This window comes from Peromyscus maniculatus, chromosome 5 (genome assembly GCF_049852395.1).
Source record: "Peromyscus maniculatus bairdii isolate BWxNUB_F1_BW_parent chromosome 5, HU_Pman_BW_mat_3.1, whole genome shotgun sequence".
NCBI lineage: Eukaryota > Metazoa > Chordata > Mammalia > Rodentia > Cricetidae > Peromyscus > Peromyscus maniculatus.
In genome coordinates, this window is record NC_134856.1 from 233561 (window position 1) to 258039 (window position 24479).

The 24479-nt window shown below is 43.8% G+C and overlaps 2 protein-coding genes across 2 annotated transcripts; both read left to right on the top strand.

Moving 5' to 3' along the window:
- The first annotated feature begins 17535 nt into the window (after nucleotides 1–17535).
- On the top strand, nucleotides 17536–20970 carry LOC143273229 (pyrethroid hydrolase Ces2a-like). Its single transcript, XM_076571597.1, has 3 exons — nucleotides 17536–17709; nucleotides 18248–18452; nucleotides 20541–20970. The coding sequence occupies exons 1-3, from the start codon at nucleotides 17634–17636 to the stop codon at nucleotides 20701–20703; spliced, it is 444 nt and encodes a 147-aa protein (XP_076427712.1). The 5' UTR covers nucleotides 17536–17633; the 3' UTR covers nucleotides 20704–20970.
- Nucleotides 20971–21050: 80 nt separating this feature from the next.
- On the top strand, nucleotides 21051–23167 carry LOC143273228 (liver carboxylesterase-like). The gene is made up of 2 exons (XM_076571596.1): nucleotides 21051–21464; nucleotides 21546–23167. The coding sequence occupies exons 1-2, from the start codon at nucleotides 21334–21336 to the stop codon at nucleotides 21877–21879; spliced, it is 465 nt and encodes a 154-aa protein (XP_076427711.1). The 5' UTR covers nucleotides 21051–21333; the 3' UTR covers nucleotides 21880–23167.
- The last annotated feature ends 1312 nt before the right edge of the window (nucleotides 23168–24479 follow it).

Genomic DNA, 24479 nt, shown 5'->3' on the forward strand with positions numbered 1-24479 from the left:
TTTTTTCTATATTATTGATTTCATCCCTATATTGTTAGATTACTTCTTGCCATCTACTCCTTTTGATGTGACTTCTTTTTGTTCTAGAGCTTTCAAGTGTTCTGCTGAGTTACTAGTGTGAGATGCTCCAGTTTTAGTATGTAGGTACTTAGTGCCGTGAAGTTGCCTCCATTGTGTCCCAATGAATCCTTTCCGAATTCTGTATTGACCCTTTTTTCATTCAGTAGAGAATTGTTTGGTTACCATATGTTTCTGTTGTTATTAATGTCCTGGTTTAATCCATGGTGGTCAGATAGGATTCAGGGCATTATTTCAATTTTTTTCTATTTGTTGAGACTTGCTTTGTATCGGAGTATGTGGTCAATTATGGAGAAAGTCATGAAGTGCTGAGAAGAAGATATATTCTTTGTGTTTAGAGGAAATTTTCTGTAAAAATCTGTTAGGTCTATGTGGTTTATAACATCATTTAGCTTCCACATTTCTCTGTTTAGTTTTGTCTGTATGGTCTGTCCATTTTCCAGAATGGGTTTTGAAATCTGCCACTATCAGTGTGTGAGGGTCAATATGTGATTTCAGCTATATTCGTGTTTCTTTTTCAACCTTGTGTGTCCTGGTATTTGTGGCATAGATGCTAATAATTAAAATGTTCTCCTGGTGAATTTTTCCTTTGAAGAGTGTGTAGTTTCCTTCCCTGTTTCTTCTGATTCATTTTGATTTGAACTCTGTTTTGTCAGTTATTAAAATGGTCATACCAGCTTGCTTCTTAGATCTATTTGCTTGGAAAATCCTTTTTCTAACATTTTGCCTGGAGGTGATATCTAGCCTTGAGGTTAGGGTGTATTTTTTTGCATGCAGCAGAAGAATGGATGCTGTTTTCCCATTCATTCTGTTCATCTGTGTCTTTTTTGGGGGGGGGCATCAAAACTACTGATGTTGAGAGACAGCAATGACCAATGATTTTTGATTTCTGTTATTTTGTTGCTGTTGGTGTTGGTGTTTATGGCAGTGGTAGGTGCTGTTGGTGATAAGTGTGTGTGTGTGTGTGTGTGTGTGTGTGTGTGTGTGTGTGTGTGTGTGTGTGTGTTTGTGAGAGAGAGGGGGGAAGGGAGAGGGAGAGGGAGAGAGATTCTTTTTTTGACTTTCCTGGTCTATTTGTTGCCTTGATTACTTAATCCCTGTATTTTCTTGAATGTACTTATCCTCTTTAGGTTGGAGTTTTTCTTCTAGCACCATCCTTAGGTCTGGCTTTGTAGATAGATACAGTTTAAATTTGGTTTTATCATGGCATGTCTCATTTTCCCCATCTATGGTGATAGAAAGTTTTTCTAGGTATAAGAATATGGTTGGCATCTGTGGTCTCAGACTCTCTACAGAACAACTCCTTTGGTCCTTCTGGTTTTTAGAGTTTCCATTGAGAAGTCAAGTATATTTCTAATAGGTCTACCTTGATATATTACTTGGCCTTTTGTCTTTTTGGCCTTTAATATGCTCTGTTTTTTATTATTATTATTACTATGTGCTGAGGGGACGTTCTTTTCTGATGCAGTCTATTTTTTTTTTTTTGGTTTGTATGCCTCTTGGACCTTGATAGGCGTCATCTTCTTTAGGTTATGGAAATTTCTTTCTATGATTTTGGTGAATACATTTTCTGTGCCTTTGTCCTGAGTATCTTCTTCTTCCTCTGATTCTATTACTCTTAGATTTTGTCTTTCTATAGTGTCCCAGATTTCCTACAAGTTTTGTGCCAGGAGTTTTTTAGATTTAATCTTTCCTTTAATCATCTTTCCATTTCTTCTATTGTGTCTTCAATGCATGAGATTCTCTCTTCCATCTCTTGTATTCTGTTGGTGAAGTTTGACTATGGATTATGTTCAATTCCTAATTTTTCATTTCCACATCTGTCTCAGTTTGTGTTTCTTTATTGATTTTCTTTCCACTTTCATGTCTTGACATCTTTTATTCATTTCTTTCAACTGTTTATCTGTGTTTCCATACATTCCTTTAAGGAATCTACTCATTTCTACTTTAATGATCTATCATATAAATTGCAGATTATTTTTCATGGGCTTCAGGTATGTTGAAATATTCAGATCCTGCTATGGTAGGGTTGCTAGGCTCTGGTGGAGACATCTTATCCTGCCTGTTGTTGATTCTGTGTTTACACTGGCATCTAGGCATCTGGGTTTGGGAAAATTGTAGTTCTTAGTGCTGATATCTTGTATTTTCTCTGTTGGGTGGACATTTTGTTCCTTGGTTTCTGTTGCCTTCTCCTATTCATAGGTGAGTGTGTTAGCTTCATATTGCCACAGGAAATTCTTTTGACACTCAATAGGTTTGGCCACTGGGGTTTGAGGTAAAATGTGTTTGTGTGGCTTGAGAGCAGAAACTTAGGAATTGAGATGGACTCGAGGTGGGGGAGCATCTGAAGGGGTTCAAAGAGTGAGGAAAGCAGTGTTTTTTAGTTAGTCCTCCAGGAATGGGGACAGTGAGTGGGATGAGGCCACAGCAGTTCTACTCCAGTGCTGAGGATTACACTGTGGAATTGGACTTGGAGGAATAGAGGGAAGGGTGAAGATCTGCAATAACCTTACTTCCCTGGTCTAAGTTGCCTGTGGGTTCCTGGGTAGTACCTGCTGCATTTGGGGCCAGAAACAGAGCAATAGGTGGGGTAGGGACATTAAGAAGGGAAGATCTGTGGGACCCCCTAGAGATGGGTGCAGGGGGAGGAAGAGAGGCTGCAGCAGGTGTTCTAGTGCAGACCTGGGGATGAGGCTGAGGAGACAGGATTTGGAGGAGAAGAGGGAGAGGTGAGGATCTGTAATGAGACTACCTGCTTCTTCTTCTTCCTCTCTCTCTCTCTCTCTCTCTCTCTCTCTCTCTCTCTCTCTCGTATGAATATGTACATACAACTGTCCAATATACACAGATTTGAGACTCTTTTTCATTCTTCATAATTACTATGGTCTCCATCATCATCCACAAAAGGCTTCTGAGTGACGCCTTACTGGGTGACACATGGGGACCTTCCCCCAAGTCATGCTACACAGCTTCCCAGGATTAAGAGGACACACCAAGGTTTCCAGGGAACATAAATATACTGCTTCTGTAATTTGAAACTTGAGGGATCATACACAGCCCAGTAATTCCTTACATGAGAGAGAGAGAGAGAGAGAGAGAGAGAGAGAGAGAGAGAGAGAGAAGAGAGTATACATCTTTTCCTAGAAGGGGCTAAAAACCCAAAAATACTGTCTGGAACAGAGAGGGTACTGGTAAGAGACACTGAATCTATAGAATTCTTTATTGATTGTTGGAAGCATGTGAAACCATTGCTATACCATGTCAGTGGGAACACTGCAAACCACTAAAAAGAAAAGTCTACTGTTTGGGGCTGTGTGTGCACTAGACTTGGGGGCTAGACAGAAGGAGCCAAGTTTGGCTAATCCTCAGGTGTCCCTAAGGTCTAAGTTTGCTTACTACCTCACCCAGGAATTCATAGTAAGCTGCTTCAGAACCTTTACCCTGTACTATTTCTGTATTCAGGCAGGGTCCTCTAGGATTCTGAAACTCCTGTTCATGGGCCAGTATCTCAGCTTTATCATGGGCTCTGAGAGCCCAGAGAGTCCCAGTGTTGGAATAAACTGGGCCTGAAAATGTTTGTGGATATACATGTCTCTAAATGTCTCCAAATTTGATCTCAGTGGGAGCTTGCCACTAGTGTGGGTACAGAATGGAAGAGGGATGAATAGGAGATGGGCACTTAAGGAAACAACACAAAAATAAACAGAAAAATATGATGAAAATGATATCATAGAACAAATGGACTTAACAGGTACCTATATAAAATTGCATCCAAATACTACAAAATACACATTCTTTTCAGCAGCTCCTGGGAGTTTCTACAAAATAGGTCATATATTAGGATACAAAGCACTTTTTGACAAATATAGAAAACTGAAATAATTTGTCCTATTTTATTACAATGGAATCAAATTTCCTACCCAGAGCAAAAGAAAGTATAGAATACACACAATCTCACGGAGATTCAACAATAAACTTTTTAATAATGTATGTGTCATCGAAGAAGTAAAAAGGACAGTTAAAATGATAAGAATGAATGGTTGGGGATTTAGCTCAGTGGTAGAGTGCTTGCCCAGCAAGCACAAAGCCCTGGAATCGATCCTCAGATCCAAATAAAAAATTTTAAGAATGAAATAAAACTGAAAAGGAAACAAATGAAAAGCAAAAGAGAGCAGTCAAAATCCCAAGGGAGATATGATAGGCCATGGGGTGGGCATTTGCAGGCCTAAGTCCCAGGGTATAAATTTCAAATGTGGATGCCCTTCTCCATCTGTGTTTTCTCCATCTGTGGAATCTCTGCACATACCTGCTTAGCATCCAGAATCTCCAGTGTAAACCTCTGCTTTCTGTTTCCCACTCCTTCACCCATGCTGGATCTGTGACAAGGGAGTTACCATGATTTGGGGTGAGGTTTGGGGTGAAGTTTACTGATATTCAGAATGACTTCAGAGTCCATGCTGTGCCTTGTGTGTGGGGGAGCAATAAAAAAGCAAAATGATAGGTGGCTTTATCAGCCTGATAAGCACAGGCTCTCCTCACCTCTGTCTGGTCACTGCATGTCTCCTGTGACAATATCTTCCACGGCCCCATAGAGCTCCCACCTACACCTTTTGGGTACAAATTCCCACGTGGACGAGGCCCACAACTGCTTCCTGTTGGGAAACACAGCGCATCCCACAGCAGCACAAACTCAGGCTAAGGAGCTAGCTGAGCCGTTCTCAATCTGACCACTTTGTGGTGGGGAAGGTCATATGATCCTTGCACATGGGTCCCATATCTCATATCCCACACATCAGATATGTACATTACAACTCATGTCAGTAGAAAAATTACATTTATAAAGTAGCACCACAGTAATTTTTGTTTTTTAAATCCTAACCAAAACTCCCCCCCTCCCCTCTTCCCTGTTCCTCCGCACCTACTCTACCCACCACTCCATGCATTCCTCCTCCTTTTCTCTTCAAACACCAGCTGGCATCCCATGGATTTCAGTCAGCCCTGGTATATCACTCTGCAGTGAGACCAGGAAGCCCCATCCTCCCCCAAGCTTAGATAAAGCATTCCTGCAGAAGGAATGGGCCTTAAATGCAGGCAACAGAGTTGGACCAAGATCCCAGATTACACCAAGAGCTCCCATTAAACCAAGAATATCAATTAGACCAAAAGAGGCTCCCTCAGACACAGATATCACTTGCATGGAGTGGAGAAAGAGATGGCTAGATGCCAGTGCAAAAATACAGTCAACATCATAAAGACCAATATGGCACCATCAGAACCTAATGGTGCTACATCAGCAAGACCTGAACATACCAAAGAAGCAGAAGCAGAAGAAATAGACCCTAAAAATGACTTTAAGAAGATGTTAGAGGCCTTTAAAGAGGAAATAAAATTTTCCCTTAAAGAATTTGAAGAAAAGACAAAAAAAATTAGAAGAAATTGATAAATCCCTTAAAGAAAGCCAAGAAAAAGCAATTAAGCAGGTGAATGTAACAGTTCAAGATGTGAAAACTGAAATAGAGGCAATAAAGAAGTCATAAACTGAGGGAATGCTGGAAATGGAAAAATTTGAGTAAACGAACAGAAACTACAGATTCAAGCATAACCAACAGAATGCAAGAGATGGAAGAGTGGATCTCTGGTGTTGAAGATACAATAGAGGAAATAGATTTATCAATCAAAGAAAACACTAAAGCCAAAAAATTCATAACACAAAATATCCAGGAAATTTGGGACACCATGTAAAGACCAAACTAAGAATAATAGGGATAGAAGAAAGAGAAGAATACCAACTCAAAGGAACAGAAAATATATTCAAGAAAATCATAGAAGAAAACTTTCCCAACATAAAGAAGGAAAAGCCTATGAAGGTACAAGAAGCTTACAGAACACCAAATAGACTGGATCCAAAATCATTGCCACATAGTAATCAAACCACTAAACATACAGAATAAAGAAAGAATATTAAAGCCGGGCAGTGGTGGCGCACACCTTTAATCCCAGCACTTGGGAGGCAGAGCCAGGCGGATCGCTGTGAGTTCGAGGCCAGCCTGGGCTACCAAGTTAGCTCCAGGAAAGACGCAAAACTACGCAGAGAAACCCTGTCTCGAAAAACCAAAAAAAAAAAAAAGAATATTAAGAGTTGCAAAGGAAAAAGGCCAAGTAACATACACAGGCAGTCCAATCAGAATAACACCTGACTTCTCAGTGGAGACTCTGAAAGCCAGAAGATTCTGCATAGACATTATGCAGACACTAAGAGACCATGGATGCCAACTCAGACTATTATATCCAGCAAAATTCTAAATTGCCATAGATGGAGTAAACAAAATATTTCATGATAAGATGAGATTTAAATAATACCTATCCACAAATCCAGCCATACAGAAAGCACTAGAAGAAAAAAATCCAACCTAAGGAAGTTGATACACCCACGAAAACACAGGCAATAGATAATCCCATACCAACAAATACCAAAGAAGAGAAACACACAACACTACCAACAAAAATAACAGGAATTAACATCATTGGTCATTAATATCCATTAATATCAATGGTCTCAATTTGCCAATAAAAAGACACAGGCTGACAGAATGAATCACCAATGGTCAAGGAGGCAATAAAGGAAGAAATTAAAGATTTTCTGGAATTCAGTGAAACTCCAAGGAGGCTACCTAGAAAACAGGAGCCTAAGAAAGACACAGGGATCTCCCAATGACAGAGAAATGGATGAGATCTACATGAACAACCTGGACATGAGTGGGGGTAATGCAGGGCAAGGTTCGAGGGAATGAGAGGTTAGGGGAGTGGGAGATCCCACCTGGATCAAGAACAGAGAAGCAGAACAAGAAATAAGAGACCATGATAAATGAAGACCAAATGAGAATAGGAAGAAGTAAAGTGCTAGAGAGGTCCACAGAAATCCACAAAGATACCTCCACAGTAGACTACTGACAATGGTTGAGAGAAAGCCCAAACTGACCTACTCTGGTGATAGGATGGCCAAACACCATAATTGTCGTGCTAGAAATCTCATCCAATTACTGAGGGAACCAGAGGCAGAGATCCATGGCCAGGCCCAAAGTGGAGCTCCGGGAGTCCAATTGGCGAGAAAGAGGAGGGTTTGTTTGAGCAAGAATTGTTGAGACCAAGATTGGGAAAAGCACAGGGACAAATAGCCAAACAAATGGAAACACATGAACTATGAACCAATATCTGAGGAGCTCCCAACTGGATCAGGCCCTCTGGATAAGTTAGACAGTTGATTAGCTTGAACTGTTTGGGAGGCATCCAGGCAGTGAGACTGGGACCTGTTCTCAGTGCATGAGCTGGCTGTTTGGAACCTGGGGCACATGCAGGGACACTTCACTCAGCCTGGGAGGAGGGGACTGGACCTGCCTGGACTGAATCTACCAGATTGAACTCAATCCCCAGGGGAGTCTTTGCCCTGGAGGAGATGGGAATGGGGGGTGGGCTGGGGAGGAGGCGAGGGGTGGGTGGGAGGGGGGAGGACAAGGGAATCCATGGCTGATATATAAAATTAAATTATAAAATAAAAAGATTATAAAAATACCCAGCAATCAGATTAAAAAAAAATGGACTACAAAGCTAAACAGAGAATCCCAAAAGAAGACTCTCAAATGACTGAAAGACATTAATAAATTGCTCAACATCCTTAGTCATCAGGTAAATGCAAATCAAAACAACTCCGAGATACCATCTTACACCTGTCAACATGGTTAAGATAAAAAACACTGAAGACAGCTTATGTTGGAGAGGATGTGGAGCAAGGGGAACACTCCTACTCTGTTGGTGGGAATGCAAACTTGTACATCCACTTCGGAAATCAGTATGGCAGTTTCTCAGAAAATTGGGAATCAATCTACCTCAAGACTCAGCTATACCACTCTTGGGCATATACCCAAGGAATGCTCAATCATGCCACAAGGACACATGCTTAATTATGTTCATAGCAGCATTATTCATAATGTCCAGAACCTGGAAACAACCTAGATGCCCCTCAACTGAAGAATGGATAAAGAAAATGTGATACATATACACAATGGAGTACTACTCAGCAGAGAAAAACAATGACGTTCTGAAATTTGCAGGCAAATGGATGGATCTAGAAAATATCTTACTGAATAAGGTAACCCAGACCCAGGACAAACATGATATGTACTCATCCATTAGTGGACATTAGATGTAAAGCAAAGGATAACCAGACTGCAACCCACAGCTCCAGGGAGGCTAGCTAGTAAGAAGGACTCTAGGAAGGACACATGGATCACCCAGTGAAGGAGAAATAGATGACAGCTATATTAGCAAACTGGGGGTCAGGGTGGGGTAATGGAGGGCAAGGGATGGGGAATGAGAACATAGGGGAATGGGAGTTTTGAGCTGGAACAGGGACAGAGTGGGAGAGCAAGGAAAGAGATACCATGATAAATGAAGACATCAGGGGAATAGGGAGAAACAGATTGCTAGGGAAGTTCCCAGGAATCCACAAGGAAGACCCTACCATGGACTACTGGCAATAGTCAAAAGGGTGTCTCACCTGGCCTACTCTGATGTTCAGATGGATGAGTACCCTAACTGTCATCATGGATCCCTCATTCAGTGACTGATGGAAGCAGATGCAGAGACCTACGGCTGGATGCTGAGCTGAGCTCCAGGAGTCCAATCAATGAGAGAGAGGAGGGATTCTATGAGCAAGGGACATTGAGATCCTGATGGGAAAAAGTACAGAGACAACTAGCCCAACTAGTGGAAATGCATATACTGTAGACGAATGGCTGAGGAGCCCTCATGCTACAGACTATGTCCTCTGGACAGGCGAGCCAGTTGTTTAGCTTAAACTGTTTAGGGGGCTCCCAGGCAGTGGGATAATAACCTGTCCCTAGTGCATGAGCTGGCTTTTTGGAGCCTAGTGCCCATGGTGAGACACTTTGTGCAGCCTTGGTGCAGGGAGGAGGGGCTTGTACCTGCCTCACCTGAATGTACCAGGCTCTGTTGAATCCCCATGGGAGACCTTGCCTTGGAAGAGGTGGGAATGGGGCGTGAGTTGTGGGGGAAGCCTGGGGCAGGAGGAGGGAGGACAGGGGTACCTGTGGTTGGTATGTAAAATGAATGGAAAATCTCTTAGTAATAATAATAAAAAAAGATTAAAGCCATGCACCAACACCACCTGGCCTTCAGTATAGAATTTTATTCAGCTGTAAAGATAACTGCAATTATGAGATTTGTAGGTAGATAAGCAGAAAAGAATTATACTGAATGAGGTAACCCAGGTTCAGAAAGACAAACACCATATTTCTCTCTGATATGTCAATTATTTGACTCCTTAATTCTATTATTTATCATGGAATACATCAGGAAGTCAGAAAAACAAGGAGGGGACATGGAGGAGTATCTTAAGGGAGGGGTGATCTAACAACATAGGTAAAAGGAAAGGGGGATGTCATGGGTGGTAAGTTTAAAGCAGGGAGGGAGGTGGGAGGATTGAGGAGATGAGAGTTTGGGAAGGGAGGGGCTTAGCTGGATGAGGGGAACACAAAGAAGCTGTATGGAAGCCCACTGTCCTGTAACTTAAATGAGAACGTGAAAGGGGGACTGAAGGGTGTTACCCTTCGTATCTAGAGAATGTGACTCTCAGAAACAGTGGATTACAATATTCTAGCCCCAAGTATGAGACTATGAAGTGGATCAGAGAGGTTCCAGAAACCCTCTCAAGATGCCGTCCATAGTGTGTTCCACTTTCCTGCCCCACCATGACAGTGCTGTCAGGCCTAGGATCAGAGAGCCTCGGTTTGTAGGCTTTGTACTTTCCTAAATGGCTTCACTATGTCAGAGGGAGTGAAGAAGGTGCCCCCAGGTTAAGACTAAGCCTGGGGAATGGTTACAGGCTGGGATGGGAAAAGGTAGAATGGGCAAGGGGAAAGCCTAGATCCTGGACGATGGCATTAGTTGTAAACAGAATTGGGCTCCACAGTCAGATTACAGCTTCTTTATGGTGAGTCTAGAGCATGAGAGGTGAAGAGCATGGACCCTTGTTTTACATCTGTTTGTTTCTGACCTCACTGAACAAGAGGAACTTCTGAACAGGATGGTGATGAAGTACTGGGTCAGCTATGCAGGACATGAGAGAACAGACATGATTCCCTTAACTTCCCCCTGGCTTGGTGGTCTATGGTAGCCTCATAGGCATACCTCATATACATATATCCTTAGTAACATGATAGCATACTCTTTAAGGCCAGATCACATTCAGACAGAGGTTCTTTTGGGGTATCAGTCACTAGTCACCTTCTAGTGCTCATGTGTGGGGTGTCCAAAGTGCAAAATCCCTCACTGGTTTTGTATATGTGAGCCCGCCCCTGGGAGGAAGGAAAAAACAGTGCGGCTATTGCTGCCCCATGAGGAGCAGACACTAGTGGAAGCTGTTTGCTTGCCCAACTCAGGACACCAGCCCTCTTTGTCTCCAAGACCTTGGGCTTCTTCACCTGTCATATTGTCCTAAACCAGGGATCAGGCCTGGGGACAACAAGCTTCAGAGTGACCTTCTTCCTGGGAGTTAGGGAAAATCTTTGATAATCCCATCCATAGGAATCCCAAGAAGAGCCAGGAACATTTCTCAGTATTGAACTAGGATGAACATTACCTGCAGTTGGTCATCTAGTTTGCCATGAAAAATGTCCTGAGGCTGGAAGGCTGCACTTCAGGAAGGTGCTCAGAAGATCTTTGAGCTGGACTGAAATGAGGAGAAACAAACAGGCCTGTAGCATGTTAAAGAATGTTTATTGTCCAGTAACATGAGTGCAAATGGGTTCAGTCTGATTTGCACAGACTTTGAAGACACAGGGCCAAGTGTATCTTTCATGTATCCATATATCCATTCCTCATCTATCTGTTCAGCCAACACTTACACGTGGTACTTGTTACCAAGACTGCTAGGGTCATATCTCTTTTCCATGAATCCTCTCATGACAATGTGTTTGTGTGAGCATCAATGGATGCCAAGATTTCTTCATACCCCAATGTACCTACATCTCTTCCTCCCTTCTTTACCTCACCTCCTCCACATTCTCTTTCTTCTTTTCTCCAAGTCCCAACCTCCTCACGTGAATCAGAAGCTTTATGGAATATTGACTATATCAGAGGTGGGTGGGTGTCATACTCCTCTGTCCATCTCTCAGCAAGTCCCCTTTTTCTCAAATCCATAAGTGGCTTACGGAACACCCACTCATTAACCATAGCCCCAGTGTCTTAGTAAATTTCAAATACCATAACCAAGTCATCATTAGTTGCAATCTGAGTGCTGTGGTGGATGTAGTCCCAAATACAAGGGAGCCTGACAGGGGAAGATTTCATGAACTCAAGAGTAAATTTATTCCACATGGACGGTGTATCTAAATACACATGAGTACAATACATATACATGTGAGTATGAACCATAAGCTGTGTGACCTATAAACAGAAATTTGACCCCAAGGTTGATGACCATGTAGTTCTTGGTTATGAAGCCATCATATTTACTCTGTGGTGAGGGCTAACTCTTTGGCTCAAATGTTGCTCATGTGAGGTCCCTAGTCATAAGAGATAATTGTGATCATGACATGGCCACTGACTAAAGGTCCAAACTCATAATACATTGGACACTGGGATTCAATATATAAATATGAGGCATAGGTGTTTTCAGAACAAGCACCTAAAGGTTTCATATCATCTACCAAACTTGCCAACAACTGAAAATGTCTCTACTCACTACATTTGTAAATTAAATGTTATCTAGATTGACATTCAAAACAATTATCAGTTCATCTATTTCTGTTCCAAAGTAGTGTCTGAAAATGAGAAACAATTCTGGGCATGTCCATTAGCTTTTCAAGAGGTGAGGTAGGCTGGGGTTGCAGAAGAACTATTTTGTATTATTGTCTACTGATTATTTATGATATGGAAATTTCCACAACCACTCCATACACACATAAATGCACCAAGGGCATTTTATCTTAGAAAATAGTCAAGGCATGTCCTTTGAATGATGTTCTGTAAGAGGCAGAAGACATTTCCCCTCAACATGACACCAGAGTCTAGCTTTGAAAGATTCTGAAGGAGCTGATGCCTTCACCCAGAGATGGGAGCATCTCTCAGGGTATCTCTCAGCCCCACAACCCATCAATTCCCTGGATCAGAAAATTCAGAGTAGAGAGAACATCTTTCTTGAAGGTCTGGGACCACAAACTGGATAAGAGGGCATTGGGGGGCTACAGTGAATTGACAGCAAACCTTGCTGACTGGAGGAGGCAGAAGAAGCCATGGCTGTGCCCTGCTAGGAGAAAGGAGGAAGTTCTGCTATGCCAGGCTGTGGATGCCCAAGACTGTTAGGGACTGGAAAGATGGAGGCAAGACCTGTGCTCAGCTGGCACTTGTGGGACTTTGAATGTAATTGCCCCCCATAATCTCATAGGCAGTGGCATTATTAGGAGGTGTAGCTTTGTTGGAAGAGGTTTGGCACTGTATGGGAAGGCTTTGAGGTTTCCTTTGCTAAGGATACTGCCCAGTGAGTCAGTCAACTTCCTGCTGCCTTCTGGTCAAGATGTAGCCAACACCACATCTGTTTGTATTCTGCCATGCTCTCTATCATGATGATAATGGGCTGAAACCCTGACATTATAAGAAAACCCAATTAAATGTTTTAGTTTATAAGAGTGGCCATGGTCATGGTCTCTCTTCAAGGCAATAAAATCCCTAACTAAGACAGAACTTCAGGCTGTCTGAACTGATTCCCCACACAACACCCTCCAGAAAGTGAGGCTGGGTCAGGTGGGAGCAACTCCTAATCCTGTACTCTTTGATGTACCTGCCAGGATTCTTTGTGATTCTGAAACTCCTACTCATTAACCTGTATTATAGGCTCTGAAAGCCTAGCTAGTCCCAAACACCAGAACCATAATGTCCCCATTAAACTGTGGATTTGAACTGTGTAGGGGCTGCCCATGAGAATTAGGAAGTATGGAGATGGAGTGGATAGGGGACAGGTACTTCAGAAGTGCTGGCTTTTCAGTGTGTTTAAAGGAAACAGCTATGTTTGAGCAGGGAGAGTAATCTGTTTACTTAAAATCATGACTGAAAAAAAAATCATCAGAGCCCTGGAAAGTAGATTCAGGAAATTGTAAGTTCTGAAAGTGTGGAGCAGTTTTCAGGGTGGTGGTAGTTCTCTTTTTTCCACATCACCTGTCTCAGGTTTGCATCCCATTCTTCACCTGTGGCATCCTGAGCATGCACCTAAGGGAGAGGCCCCCTGATATTTCCAGTTACAACTTTCTGCAGCCTTCTCTTCACCCCAACACCTGCCGTGGGCTTGCTACCGAAAGGACTGTGAACACAGTGACTCCAGGTTGAAGGAAGGGTTGTTGGTTTCCTAGAAGGACCTTGGGAGCCCTGCTGTGCCTTCCAGAGAGACTAAGGGTGAAATAGGAATTGAGTACATGGCTTGGCCCTATCTGCTGCCTACTGGCTCTTGTAACCTCTGCCTTGTCAGTTCAGTTCAATGACCTTGCGCTGCCCCAACAAACTCTCCACCTACTCATTTTGGATCCAAATTCCTGTCTGAGCAAAATCCCTATATTCTGTTTCCTGTTAATGACACACAGTGCACTCCACTGTAGCATAGACTCAGGCCTGGGAGTCCATCATGTTACTTGACAAACTTCCTAACTGGATAAATGCTGTGGCCTATGGGATCCTGCTTCTCCTTTTTCTCATTCAGGGGAGCTCTTCGGGTGACATAGGGAACCTTAGATTAAACTGGTAAGTAATGCAGAGTAAGAGGCTGAGATTACAGAGAGCGAGTAACTCATAGACATGTCAGAAGAAATTGTAGGAAATGTGTGTCCTCAAATTCCCTTACCAGGGCCTGTGAAATGAGCTGGTAAAGGTGCCTGCCTCTGAGCTGGTGGCCAGAGTTCAACCCCAGAACCTACACTATAGAAGGAGAGAACTGACTCCAAATGCCCAGACCAAAGCCCACAGAGTAGCCTTCTCCCAAGCAAAGTATCACTATACAGGAGGAGGTCACCCATAGTGAGGAACCAGCTCAGTAGTAGGGGATCTGAGTTGTGCTGGACCAGCAGGTCAGGGGATAAAGGAGCAAATGGATCTTTTCCCTCAGTGCTTTTGTAGCTGTGACTGCTATTGGACTTGTGGATAATAATGATATAATACATTGATGCTGTCAGATATCTGTGAGTGTGTCAGCCCCAAGGACAGAACAGTGGACGGGCAGTCATCAAAAGGTATTAAAGTTATTGGAGCATAGAGAAATTCCTGGTGCCCCACATTCTTCACTTGACCTTAGTGGTCCCTGGGTTCCCTTCACCATGAACCTACGCTGGGGCAAGGACAGGCTGGATTCTAGAGCAAAAGGCAAGGGTGCTCTGGGCCTATCAGCAACTCTTAGGTCCTTATCAGAAGTTGAGCCAGAATGGCTTCGTGCCCAGGGTGTGTGTGCAGCACTTACACTCTCCTAGTGTGAACACTGTTGACCTCCTCCTGGGCCTCTGCCATTTGACAGTGTAAACTTTGGGACCTCTCCCTGAGCCTCCCTAGTCAGATCCACTGAACTCACCTCACTCGTGGCCCCTGCTTTGGGGCACCAGGCTCAGGGAGGTCAGGAGGGATCTCCATGCATAAAGATCTGCCTGACTGACTTGTGGCTACTGTGTGGAATATCCCTTCTGTGGATTCCTGGGCTCAGAGTCAGTGACAACTTTAAGAGGGAGGGAGTGTATTCTGACTTATTCTGTCTCATCTTGGCCTGTGTCATCCAAGGGAACATCAGAGTGGTGGAGGCTTAGAGAGAATGCCCAGGATTACTTAGAAAGAATATAATAGCTGTGTGTTTTGTGACACACCTATAAACCCAGAACCTGGGAAACTGAAATAGGTCAGTCTGGACTACATACAATACTCTGTCTCAAAAATAAAATAAAATAAAATAAAAAATAAAAAATAATAATAAAAAGAAGAAAAAGAAAACATATGTTCATCTAATGTGGTTTTCACCAATGACTCCTGCTCTGGAATATGGCTTTTTAACTTCCAGCCAGAAGAAAATGTTGCTCAATTACACAGGGTTTCATGGTGAGGTTTTCTTTGAACATAAAGCACTGTGGGTGTAGGCAGGCTCTAAGCAGGACCATTTCTGTAGGTTTTGTCTGTTGCAATAACTGTCAGGCATCACAGGCAGGTGTCCTCAGTGAGACACACGGACAAAGATGCTGTGTGGTAAGTCTTGTGTGTAGGCAGCAAGTCACAGGGACAGGACGAGCACCTGACTCAGAAAGATGTTGACAAGTCACTCTTGGGTGGCTGTGAGTGGCTGATGTCCTGTCCTCATCCATAAAGGTGGCACCAAAGATGCTGATTCCTGGGGGTCGGATGGGGAGGGCTGCAACAGAAGATTCACTAGGCTGATTTGCAGCTCTTAACTTTTCTTGTTGCAACTCACCAGGTTTCCCTAATTCTGCAGTGTGAGAACGTGGTGCTGTGGGAGGGGAGGTGCAGGGAGGTGGGAGCTGGTAGGGATGACACACAGCAGGAGGAGGGTCTCACTGGACACCTCCCTGCACTCTCAGGCAGAGAGGATCAGGACTGCTTAAGACTGCACAGCATCCAGTCAGGACATTTTCTGAGGTAAAGAAGAGTTAACAACCCCATGGTGTCCAAACCCTTATCTTCACCAATGTCCACACTTAGAGCAGGTAGGTTGTCCAGGTCAGTGGGAGACTTTGTGTTGTCTCCTCATTTCCTGATCCCACCACAGCAGCCACCATTTTGTGTGCAGGTCACAGCTGTGCTTCTCTCAGCAGCTGTCACGTCAGTGCTGGCACAGACAATGGTGTGTGAGTGTGTAAGTGTGAGTGTGTGAGTGTGAGTGTGTGTGTGAGTTTGTGTGTCTGTGTGTGAGAGTGTGTGTGTGAGTGTGTGTGTGTGAGAGTGTGTGTGTGTGTGTGAGTGTGTGTGTCTGTGTGTGAGTGTGTGTGTGTCTGTGTCTGTGTGTGAGTGTGTGTGCCTGTGTGTGTCTCTGTGTGTGCCTCTGTGTGTGCGTATACACGTGCGTCTGTGTGTCTGTGTGTGTGTCTGTGTATGAGTGTGTGTCTGTGTGTGCCTGTGCCTATGCCTTTGTGTGTGTGTGTGTGTGTGTGTGTGTGTGTGTGTGTGTTTTGTTGGAATTGGTTGAAGTTTCTCCCCACCTCCCTTATAGAGCCTCTAGACACTATCAGATTTATGTTCACATCCTCTGGACATTTGTGAATATATTTGTGAATATGACTGTGAGTTTTGTCCTGGAAAGTGGGATGGGAGCATCAGAAGGTCCAGAAATGACCAGAAGAGCATCCTAACCCTGTCTCCCTGAGTATATGTCCATGTATGGAAAGTTATTTCTAACTTTCACAGATCCCCATAAATGCTTTGGTTCCTTGTGACACAATCATTCTCCTTCATCTCTTGGATTATTACATTATTCTGATTTTATCATTGTCCCTAAAGTTTTTCTAGGCCCTCTATTAAAATCATTATCTCATAATATATTCTATTATACAAAGGTGACAAATGGTGCTCAATCTGTCTCTCTGTTTCTCTAAAACATTTTCTCTCTGTCTTTAAAGGGCGTTATCCCCCATCTTCTAGATCCTGGTGATCCCAATCCCCCTACATATCACACACCTGTGCCATCCTAGGATACTGCCTTTTACAGATTTCATTCCTTGCCTTGAAAGCCTATCATAGGACTTCACCAAAATCATGATTCTTGCTGATGCCCACTAGGGGTGAGCTTCTCAACCTTGTGGGTCATGGCCACTTTTGGGGACACATATCAGATATCCTGAATACCAGATATTTACATTATGATTCATAACAGTAGCAAAAGTACAGTAGTGAAGTAGTAAAAAAAAATTATCTTTGGGGGTCACCACAACATTTCAAACTGTACTAAAGGGTCACAGCATTATGGAGGTTGAGAACCAGTGCACTAGGGCCTGAAGGTGTTATTGAACTGCTGCACACACAGGAGGAGGAGTCAGAAGTTCAGTGTCTTTCAGAGAAACCAGCATGACCTGACAGGGAGGGGCACTGCACATCCTAAGATCACCATAAGGGACAAGGAATTATGAGTCCTGACAGCAGAGTGGAGTCTTGAGGAGGATGATCACACTTAGAGCACCTTCCCTTGCATTATAGTGACTCCATGTTCAAGGACAGGGATCCTGGCATTCCAGACGGCATTCAGCTGCCATGCTGTGTCTATCCCAGAGACCAGGGGAGGGGCAGAAACTGTAGAGGAGGCTTTGCTCTCCCTGCTGACTATTGGCTCTCTTTGGCTTCCACCTTATCAATCAGTTCTCCTGCAATAAGAACTTTGCCCCACCAACCAAATTTCCACACCTACACCTGAAAGGTACAAATTCCTGCCTGGGCAAGGCCTACCTGTTCTGTTTCCTGCTGTTATTAGAGTGTCATTTTGTAGCAGCACAGACTTAGGCCTGGGATTCAACATGCCACTCGATAGACTTTCTGCCTGGCTGTATGCTGTGGCCTGTGGGCTCCTGCTTCTCCTCCTCCACGTGCATGGTGAGTGAACAGAGGGAACCAGGGTCAGAGCAGTCCCAGTTCTGCAGTCAAAGGCTGATCCTGAGGGAGGGAAGTACCAGGGAGGGAGGAGCTGGTGGAGATGACAGATGAAAGTGTGGGTTTGTGCAACCCTAATGCCTCCACCAAAGACCACATGATAGACCCTGTGGTACATGTATTGTCAGAGTTGTGTAAGGATGCCATGTACTGGGAGCCAGTAGGGACAGAAGAGCAGAAGGGACACGTCCCTCACCATGTGTGGTTGTGGCTAGAGCTCCTCCTGACCTTGGATAATGACAATAGTTCCTTAATAATTCAAAGTGGCTCTGAGCCTGTCATTTTGTTGACTAAAGAAGTGCCCTGTCAATGTTTAAGAGGGCCAATGGACAAGGTTAAAAGCTCTAGGTAATCCAGAAGACCTAATCTGCACATCCCACAGCTGAACTGGGAGGACTTGGCTTATATTTCCCATGTATCACAGTGACAATGATATAGGAATTCCCAAGAATCACAACTGATGGCATCTCTCCACTTACAGGCCAGGACTCATCCAGCCCCATCAGGAACACGCACACAGGACAGGTGAGAGGAAGCCTTGTCCATGTGAAAGACAGTGATGTTGGTGTCCATACCTTCCTGGGAATTCCCTTTGCCAAGCCTCCTGTAGGACCACTGCGCTTTGCTCCCCCTGAGGCCCCTGAGCCATGGAGTGGTGTGAGAGATGGGACCTCCCAGCCAGCCATGTAAGTTCTGGGGCCCAGGGGACTTCCGGCCTGACCTCTAGACCACACTGCAGTGCCTCCTCCATCTCAGCTCTATAGCAGCTTCAGTCTGTGCTGAGGGCAGTCTGCCAGGCTTGTTTTCGGTGAATGAGCTAAGGATTAGAGAAGAACAACTGTGCCAGGCTCCTGGATCAGAGCTTGGCACCTGCAGGGATTTAGCTGCAGGTACTGCAGTGAGGAGAGAGAGGCCATTCTTCATGGTCACTGTGACCATCCATTTCCCAGGTGTCATGGACTAAGGAAAAATTACACATGCTTTCAACTGGAGACTATGTGGAAGAAGGAGGTAACTTGAGAGTCTGGAATAAGATGAAGAATGTCTCACTCCCCTATGGTATTGTCCACTCATCCCTGTAGTTCCCATGTGGGCACAGAATCCCAGTACTGGAGTGTCTTAGTTTGTTTCCTGTTGCTGTGATAAAGTACCCTGACAAAAGCAATGTGGTGAAGAAAGATTTTACTCTGGGTCACAATCCCAGGTTATAATCAACCATAGATGGGAAACCACAGGGGCAGAAGTTTAAGGGAGCTGATCACATCACATCCCCAATGAGGAACAGAGCCTAAAGGAAACATATTGTTTGATGTTGGGTCATAGGTGCTGCAGTAGCAAGAGAAACTCACTAAGATGCTAAGCCTTCATTTTCTGAAGGAGCAGAGGGGTACAGTGTTTTTGGAAAAGACTGACACTCAGTTACCTAACTCCAGTTATTTTATTCAAGCATACAAAATGTTAATTGGGACTGGGAAAGGCTCCAACTACCAAAGTCATCTTCCTCTTGCTGCTCGTGAGAGCAGACAACCCACACACATCTCAGTCCCGTTTGATTATTGCAAGCTGTAATCAAAAGTAAGAATACCAGGTCAACCCCGGTCCTCGGGGGAGACCTTGATCTGGAGGAGGTGGGAATGGGGGGTGGGCTGGGGGGAGGGGTGGGCGAGAGGGGGAGAACAGGGGATTCTGTGGCTATTATGTTGAACTGAATGGTGTTATAAAATAATAATAATAATAATAATAATAAAAAAACCAAAAAAAAAAAAAAAAGAATGCCAGGTCTGCCAGGATTGTCTTAGGACCAAGGTCAGTGTAGTTCCAAGCTCCAAGTTCTCAAATAGCACCAAGCACAGACTCTCCAGAGAAACATTTCTTCAAGGCTTAAACAGTCCCAAAACAATTTCTGAGCCTCTACTGATTAACTCAAACAGAGCAATGGCTTTGCTCAAACAGTTCTCTCAAATTCAGACACAAAGGCTCTACTGTGCATTTCACTTGAAGCTGGACATAAAGGTTTTACTTACATATCACTACAGACGTAAGCATTCCTGCTAATGCTTCACTTACTCTCTCCATTCTTATACAGTTCAGAAGACACTTCCTAGAGAATGGTACCTCCTACAATAGACAAGTGTTTCTATCTCAATTTACATAATCAAGATAATTGGCCACAGACATGCTTAGAGACCAACAGGATCTAGGCCAGTGGTACTCAACCTGTGGGAACTATCCCACAGAGGTCAAATATCAGACATTCTGTATATCATATATTTACATTATTATTCATAACAGTGGCAAAATTAAAGTTATGAAGTAGCAACAAAATAGTTCATTGGAGGTCTCCACAACATGAGGAACTGTGTTCAAGTGTCAAAGAATTTGTAAAGTTGTAATTCACTGATCTAGACAATCCCTCATTAAGATTACTTTCCCAGTAGATTCTACATTGTGTCAAGTCAACAGTCAAAACTAATTGCCACACCAGGTTTTAAACAGTATAAAAGTGATGCAATCATTTTCATAGACTGCCAGCAGTCTCCATCAACTAGCCCTCAGGATATTACTATCTGACCAGAGGTCTCTCTGAAAGTCCTGCTCTATTAGCGTTTCCACAGAGCTGGTGGACTCTACATTGATGGGAAGGGACTTTAGAGAGGAATCATATGTTATAAGGGCATAGTGGAAAGCAGTAGCTAAAGGTGGCTGAGAGAATGTGCAAACTAAGACTTAGGTTTGATTATCACATATCCTGAACTGTCTTCCAATTTCACCAGGTGTCTGCAGACTGATGTGATGACTAATGAGGTCGAAAAGCTGCTGAATCTAAACATGCCTCCCACTTCTATGTCCAAGGACTGCCTGTATCTCAACATCTACACACCAGCTCATACCCATGAAGGATCTAACTTACCTGTGAGTGTCTTGAACTGTGGTTAGATTGGGAAGAGGAAGTTTCTTTCTCAGGAAGCTTGAAAGGGACAAAGTAAATCTGAACACTGTAGTTTACACCATGATTAATAGTCTTACCTTATTGGGTTCAAGAAGGTCACCCCAGCCATGGTGAACTGCTTAAACCTGGGTGTGTGACACAGAGCACTGGGAATCTGAAGATAAGAGGCTCTAAGTCTTTGATTAAATCAGGAATTCTTCTACCAACTTGAACCTGGCAGACCCATGCTAGAAAGTGCTCAAGGACTGCATATTGACACCACTGACATTTCTAGCTGCAGGTTATTTGTTGTGTCAATAAGATATGACGACTCTTCTGAATAGAAATCAAGAAAGTCACTCTTCAAGATACTCCCGTTTGCTCTACTTTGATGGTTCTAAGAGTGATGATCACATTACTTGTGATCTAGATCCACTAATTCACGCTGAGATTTTCTGTTTGGGGAAGTGGGAATGGAAATGTGCTTATAGGCCTAGAGTAATCATCTGTGGATCATGTCCTGAAATCCTGAGAAGGTCTGTGTGTAAATCAACCTGCACAGATGCAAAAACGTTTAATCTAATAGGCAGCTGGGCTGGATGTGGTGCTCCTGAGATCTGTGTTGATATCTCCAGGTGATGGTATGGATCCATGGTGGTGCACTTGTTATGGGCATGGCTTCTATTACTGATGGATCCAAACTGGCAGCTACCGAAGAAATAATAATTGTTGTTATCCAGTATCGCTTGGGTATCCTTGGCTTCTTCAGGTAATTCTGGAACTGAGTTGGAAAATAGGGGCTGAGTAGAATAAGGACAGACCTGTGACTCCTGTTCCTGCTACTTCTCAGCACTGGAGACCAGCATGCCAGAGGCAACTGGGGCTACCTGGACCAAGTGGCTGCCCTACGCTGGGTGCAGCAGAATATTGCCTACTTTGGAGGCAACCCTGGCCGGGTCACTATTTTTGGTGGGTCAGCAGGGGGAACAAGTGTGTCTTCACTTGTTGTGTCCCCCATGTCCAAAGGACTCTTCCATAGAGCCATTATGCAGAGTGGAGTGGCCCTGCTGCCTGACCTTATCTCTGACACATCTGAGGTGGTCTACACTGTAAGTGCACTCTATACTATCAGCAGTTACTTTGCTACCTCAGTCCTTGCCTATAGTACTCTGGTATTCTGTTAATTGGGGAACAAGGGTCATGGGAAATAGCTTCATTCCATTAATTTCTAAAATGCATAAGATTTAGAATCCATCCCTCTCTGGTTTATGTATGCTGAGTGTGATATACAACAGAAAAGCTATGCACAGTGGATGCCATCATTGGCAAAAACACATGTGCATGGTTTCCAAGTTTGCTTTTTATTGCTGTGATAAAGACCATGGTCAATAGCTATGTGGTAAGAAAAAGGTTTATTTCAGCTTACAGTTTATAGTTCAACTTGAATGGAAGTCAGAGTAGGCCCTCATGAAGGTACCTGGAGACAAAAACTCAAGCAGATGCCAGGGAGAAAAACTGCTTACTGCCTTGTTACCCATGACTTCCTCAGTTTGCTTTCTTATACAGCCCAGGACACCTGCCTATGAGTGGCACTATCCATATTGGTATGGGCCCTCCTGCATCAGTCACTTTTAAGATAAAAGCCAGGATTCACCTATGGACCAATCTGATAGAGGCATTTTGGCAGTTGAATTTCATTTTTCCAGTTGTCCCTGGCTTGTGTCAACTTGAAAAAAAATCTAACCGGGACACATGGATTAAGGAAAATAGCTAAGCAAGTATGAGATCCTAAGTTCAAATCCCCAGAGTCCACAAAAGTCTAGGGGTAGTAATATGTGTTAGTAAACCCAATGTTCCTATAGACAGACGGGAAGTAGAGACAGTAGAATCTATGGAAAGTCAGAGTTCAGCTAAGTCAGTGTAGACAAATGCAAACAAGGGGTAAGGTGACAAGTGCCACCTGAAGGTGTTCTCTGTCCTTCACAGGCAAAACATGACACACTATACTCATTGTCACACATGACCACCATGCACAAAAATAAACAAAACAACAACAAAACAAATATGGAGGTAGAACAGCCCCTTTCACAGCTGTCAAGTCTAGGCAATTGAAAATGTGAACATTTCCATTTAAGTCCTTCATACACAACAAACAGTAGGACGTGGAATTGGGGGCAATGACATCTACTGGAATCAAGGAAATTCTGCTCCATTCTGAGACGGATGAGATAACCATTATCGGTGCTTTTTTCAGATGGTTGCCAACCTGTCTTGATGTGAGGCCAAGGACTCAGAGGCCCTGGTACACTGCCTACGAGACACGAGTGAAGCAGAGATTCTGGCTATCAACCAGGTTGGGAGAATTGTATAGATTGGAGGACCTGGTCACCAGGATGTGGGATTGCCAGTACTTACTACTCAAACCAGTTAACTTGACTCTATGATTAGATGTCCTTTAGTACTGTGTGCAAAAAGAACAAGATGGGATAATTTTGATGTCCTATTTCTTCTGCAGTGAGCATAGCACCCTGCGATGAGATAGGAAATAGGGAAATACTGTGGATATTCAGTGGGCATCAGAATATTTACATGGTTAATCTTCAGCACTGACTCTTAATGCCTCATAGGTCTTCAATATGATTCCTGGAGTGGTGGATGGGATGTTTCTACCTAGGCACCCTCGGGAGCTGTTGGCCTCTGTGGATTTTCAGCCTGTCCCTAGCATCATTGGTGTCGACAGTGATGAGTGTGGCTGGGGAGTCCCCTTGGTGAGACCTAGTTCTAAGCCCCTGGGGACCTAAACTCAAATGGTGGGTGGTGGGAACTCAGGTACTTTGATCTAGATCCAACCCATCCTATACTTAAGACTCTCCTCTACCTCCTAGTTGAAGGGCCTTGATCCTGTCATAAACAACATAACCAGAGATACTCTGCCAGCTATTCTGAAGAGCACAGCAGCACAGATGGTGAGCAATGTTGAATCCTGTCCTAACAGAGAGGGTTCCCGTATATTCTTCTAGGATGGCAAGCTCAGAAATAAATGTTAGTGTATGAGGGTATTTCTGTGTGGGCTCACCCAAAGCTCATACCTTTCCCTCTACAGCCTGTTTCGTCCCTGGTCACATTCTTTACAAGGTGGTTGCTGCCTACCTTTCCAGGGGCCCACCCTACATCACTCTTCCTGATTCCTCATGGTGAAGATGCTGCCTCCTGAATGTAGTAACCTGCTAATGGAAGAATACATGGGGGATGTTAAGGACCCCCAGACCCTCCAAGCACAGTTCAGGGAGTTGATGGAGGACTTCATGTTTGTGATCCCTGCACTCCAAGTAGCACATTTTCAGCATGAGTACATTTTAACAAGACCAAGGGCAGTGGGAGCTCAGAACTGTTGGTTCTGTAGTGTCAGGCCTGACCCATGTCTTCACCAGGTCTCTGATATCAGGTACTTGAATACACTTACCATAGTAAATCCTTATGTCTAGAGTAAATGAATGGTTTCTTATCCAGGTCCAGAGGAGGGAACATGGTAGTTACACTTGGTATCTTATCACAACTACTCATCTAGAATGCCAGGGTCACTCTTTGACAAAAGGTTTCCCATAATCAGTTCTCCAGCCTGGAGCTCACCACTAAACTGTGGTTCCAGGTAACCTTACAGGAAGATTTCTAATCACCAAAGGTTGGGCAAAAAACTCCATGTAAGAAATCATCACGGCAACATGTGTCTTCACTTCCAGGTTCCCATGCTCCTGTCTACTTCTATGAGTTCCAGCACCAACCA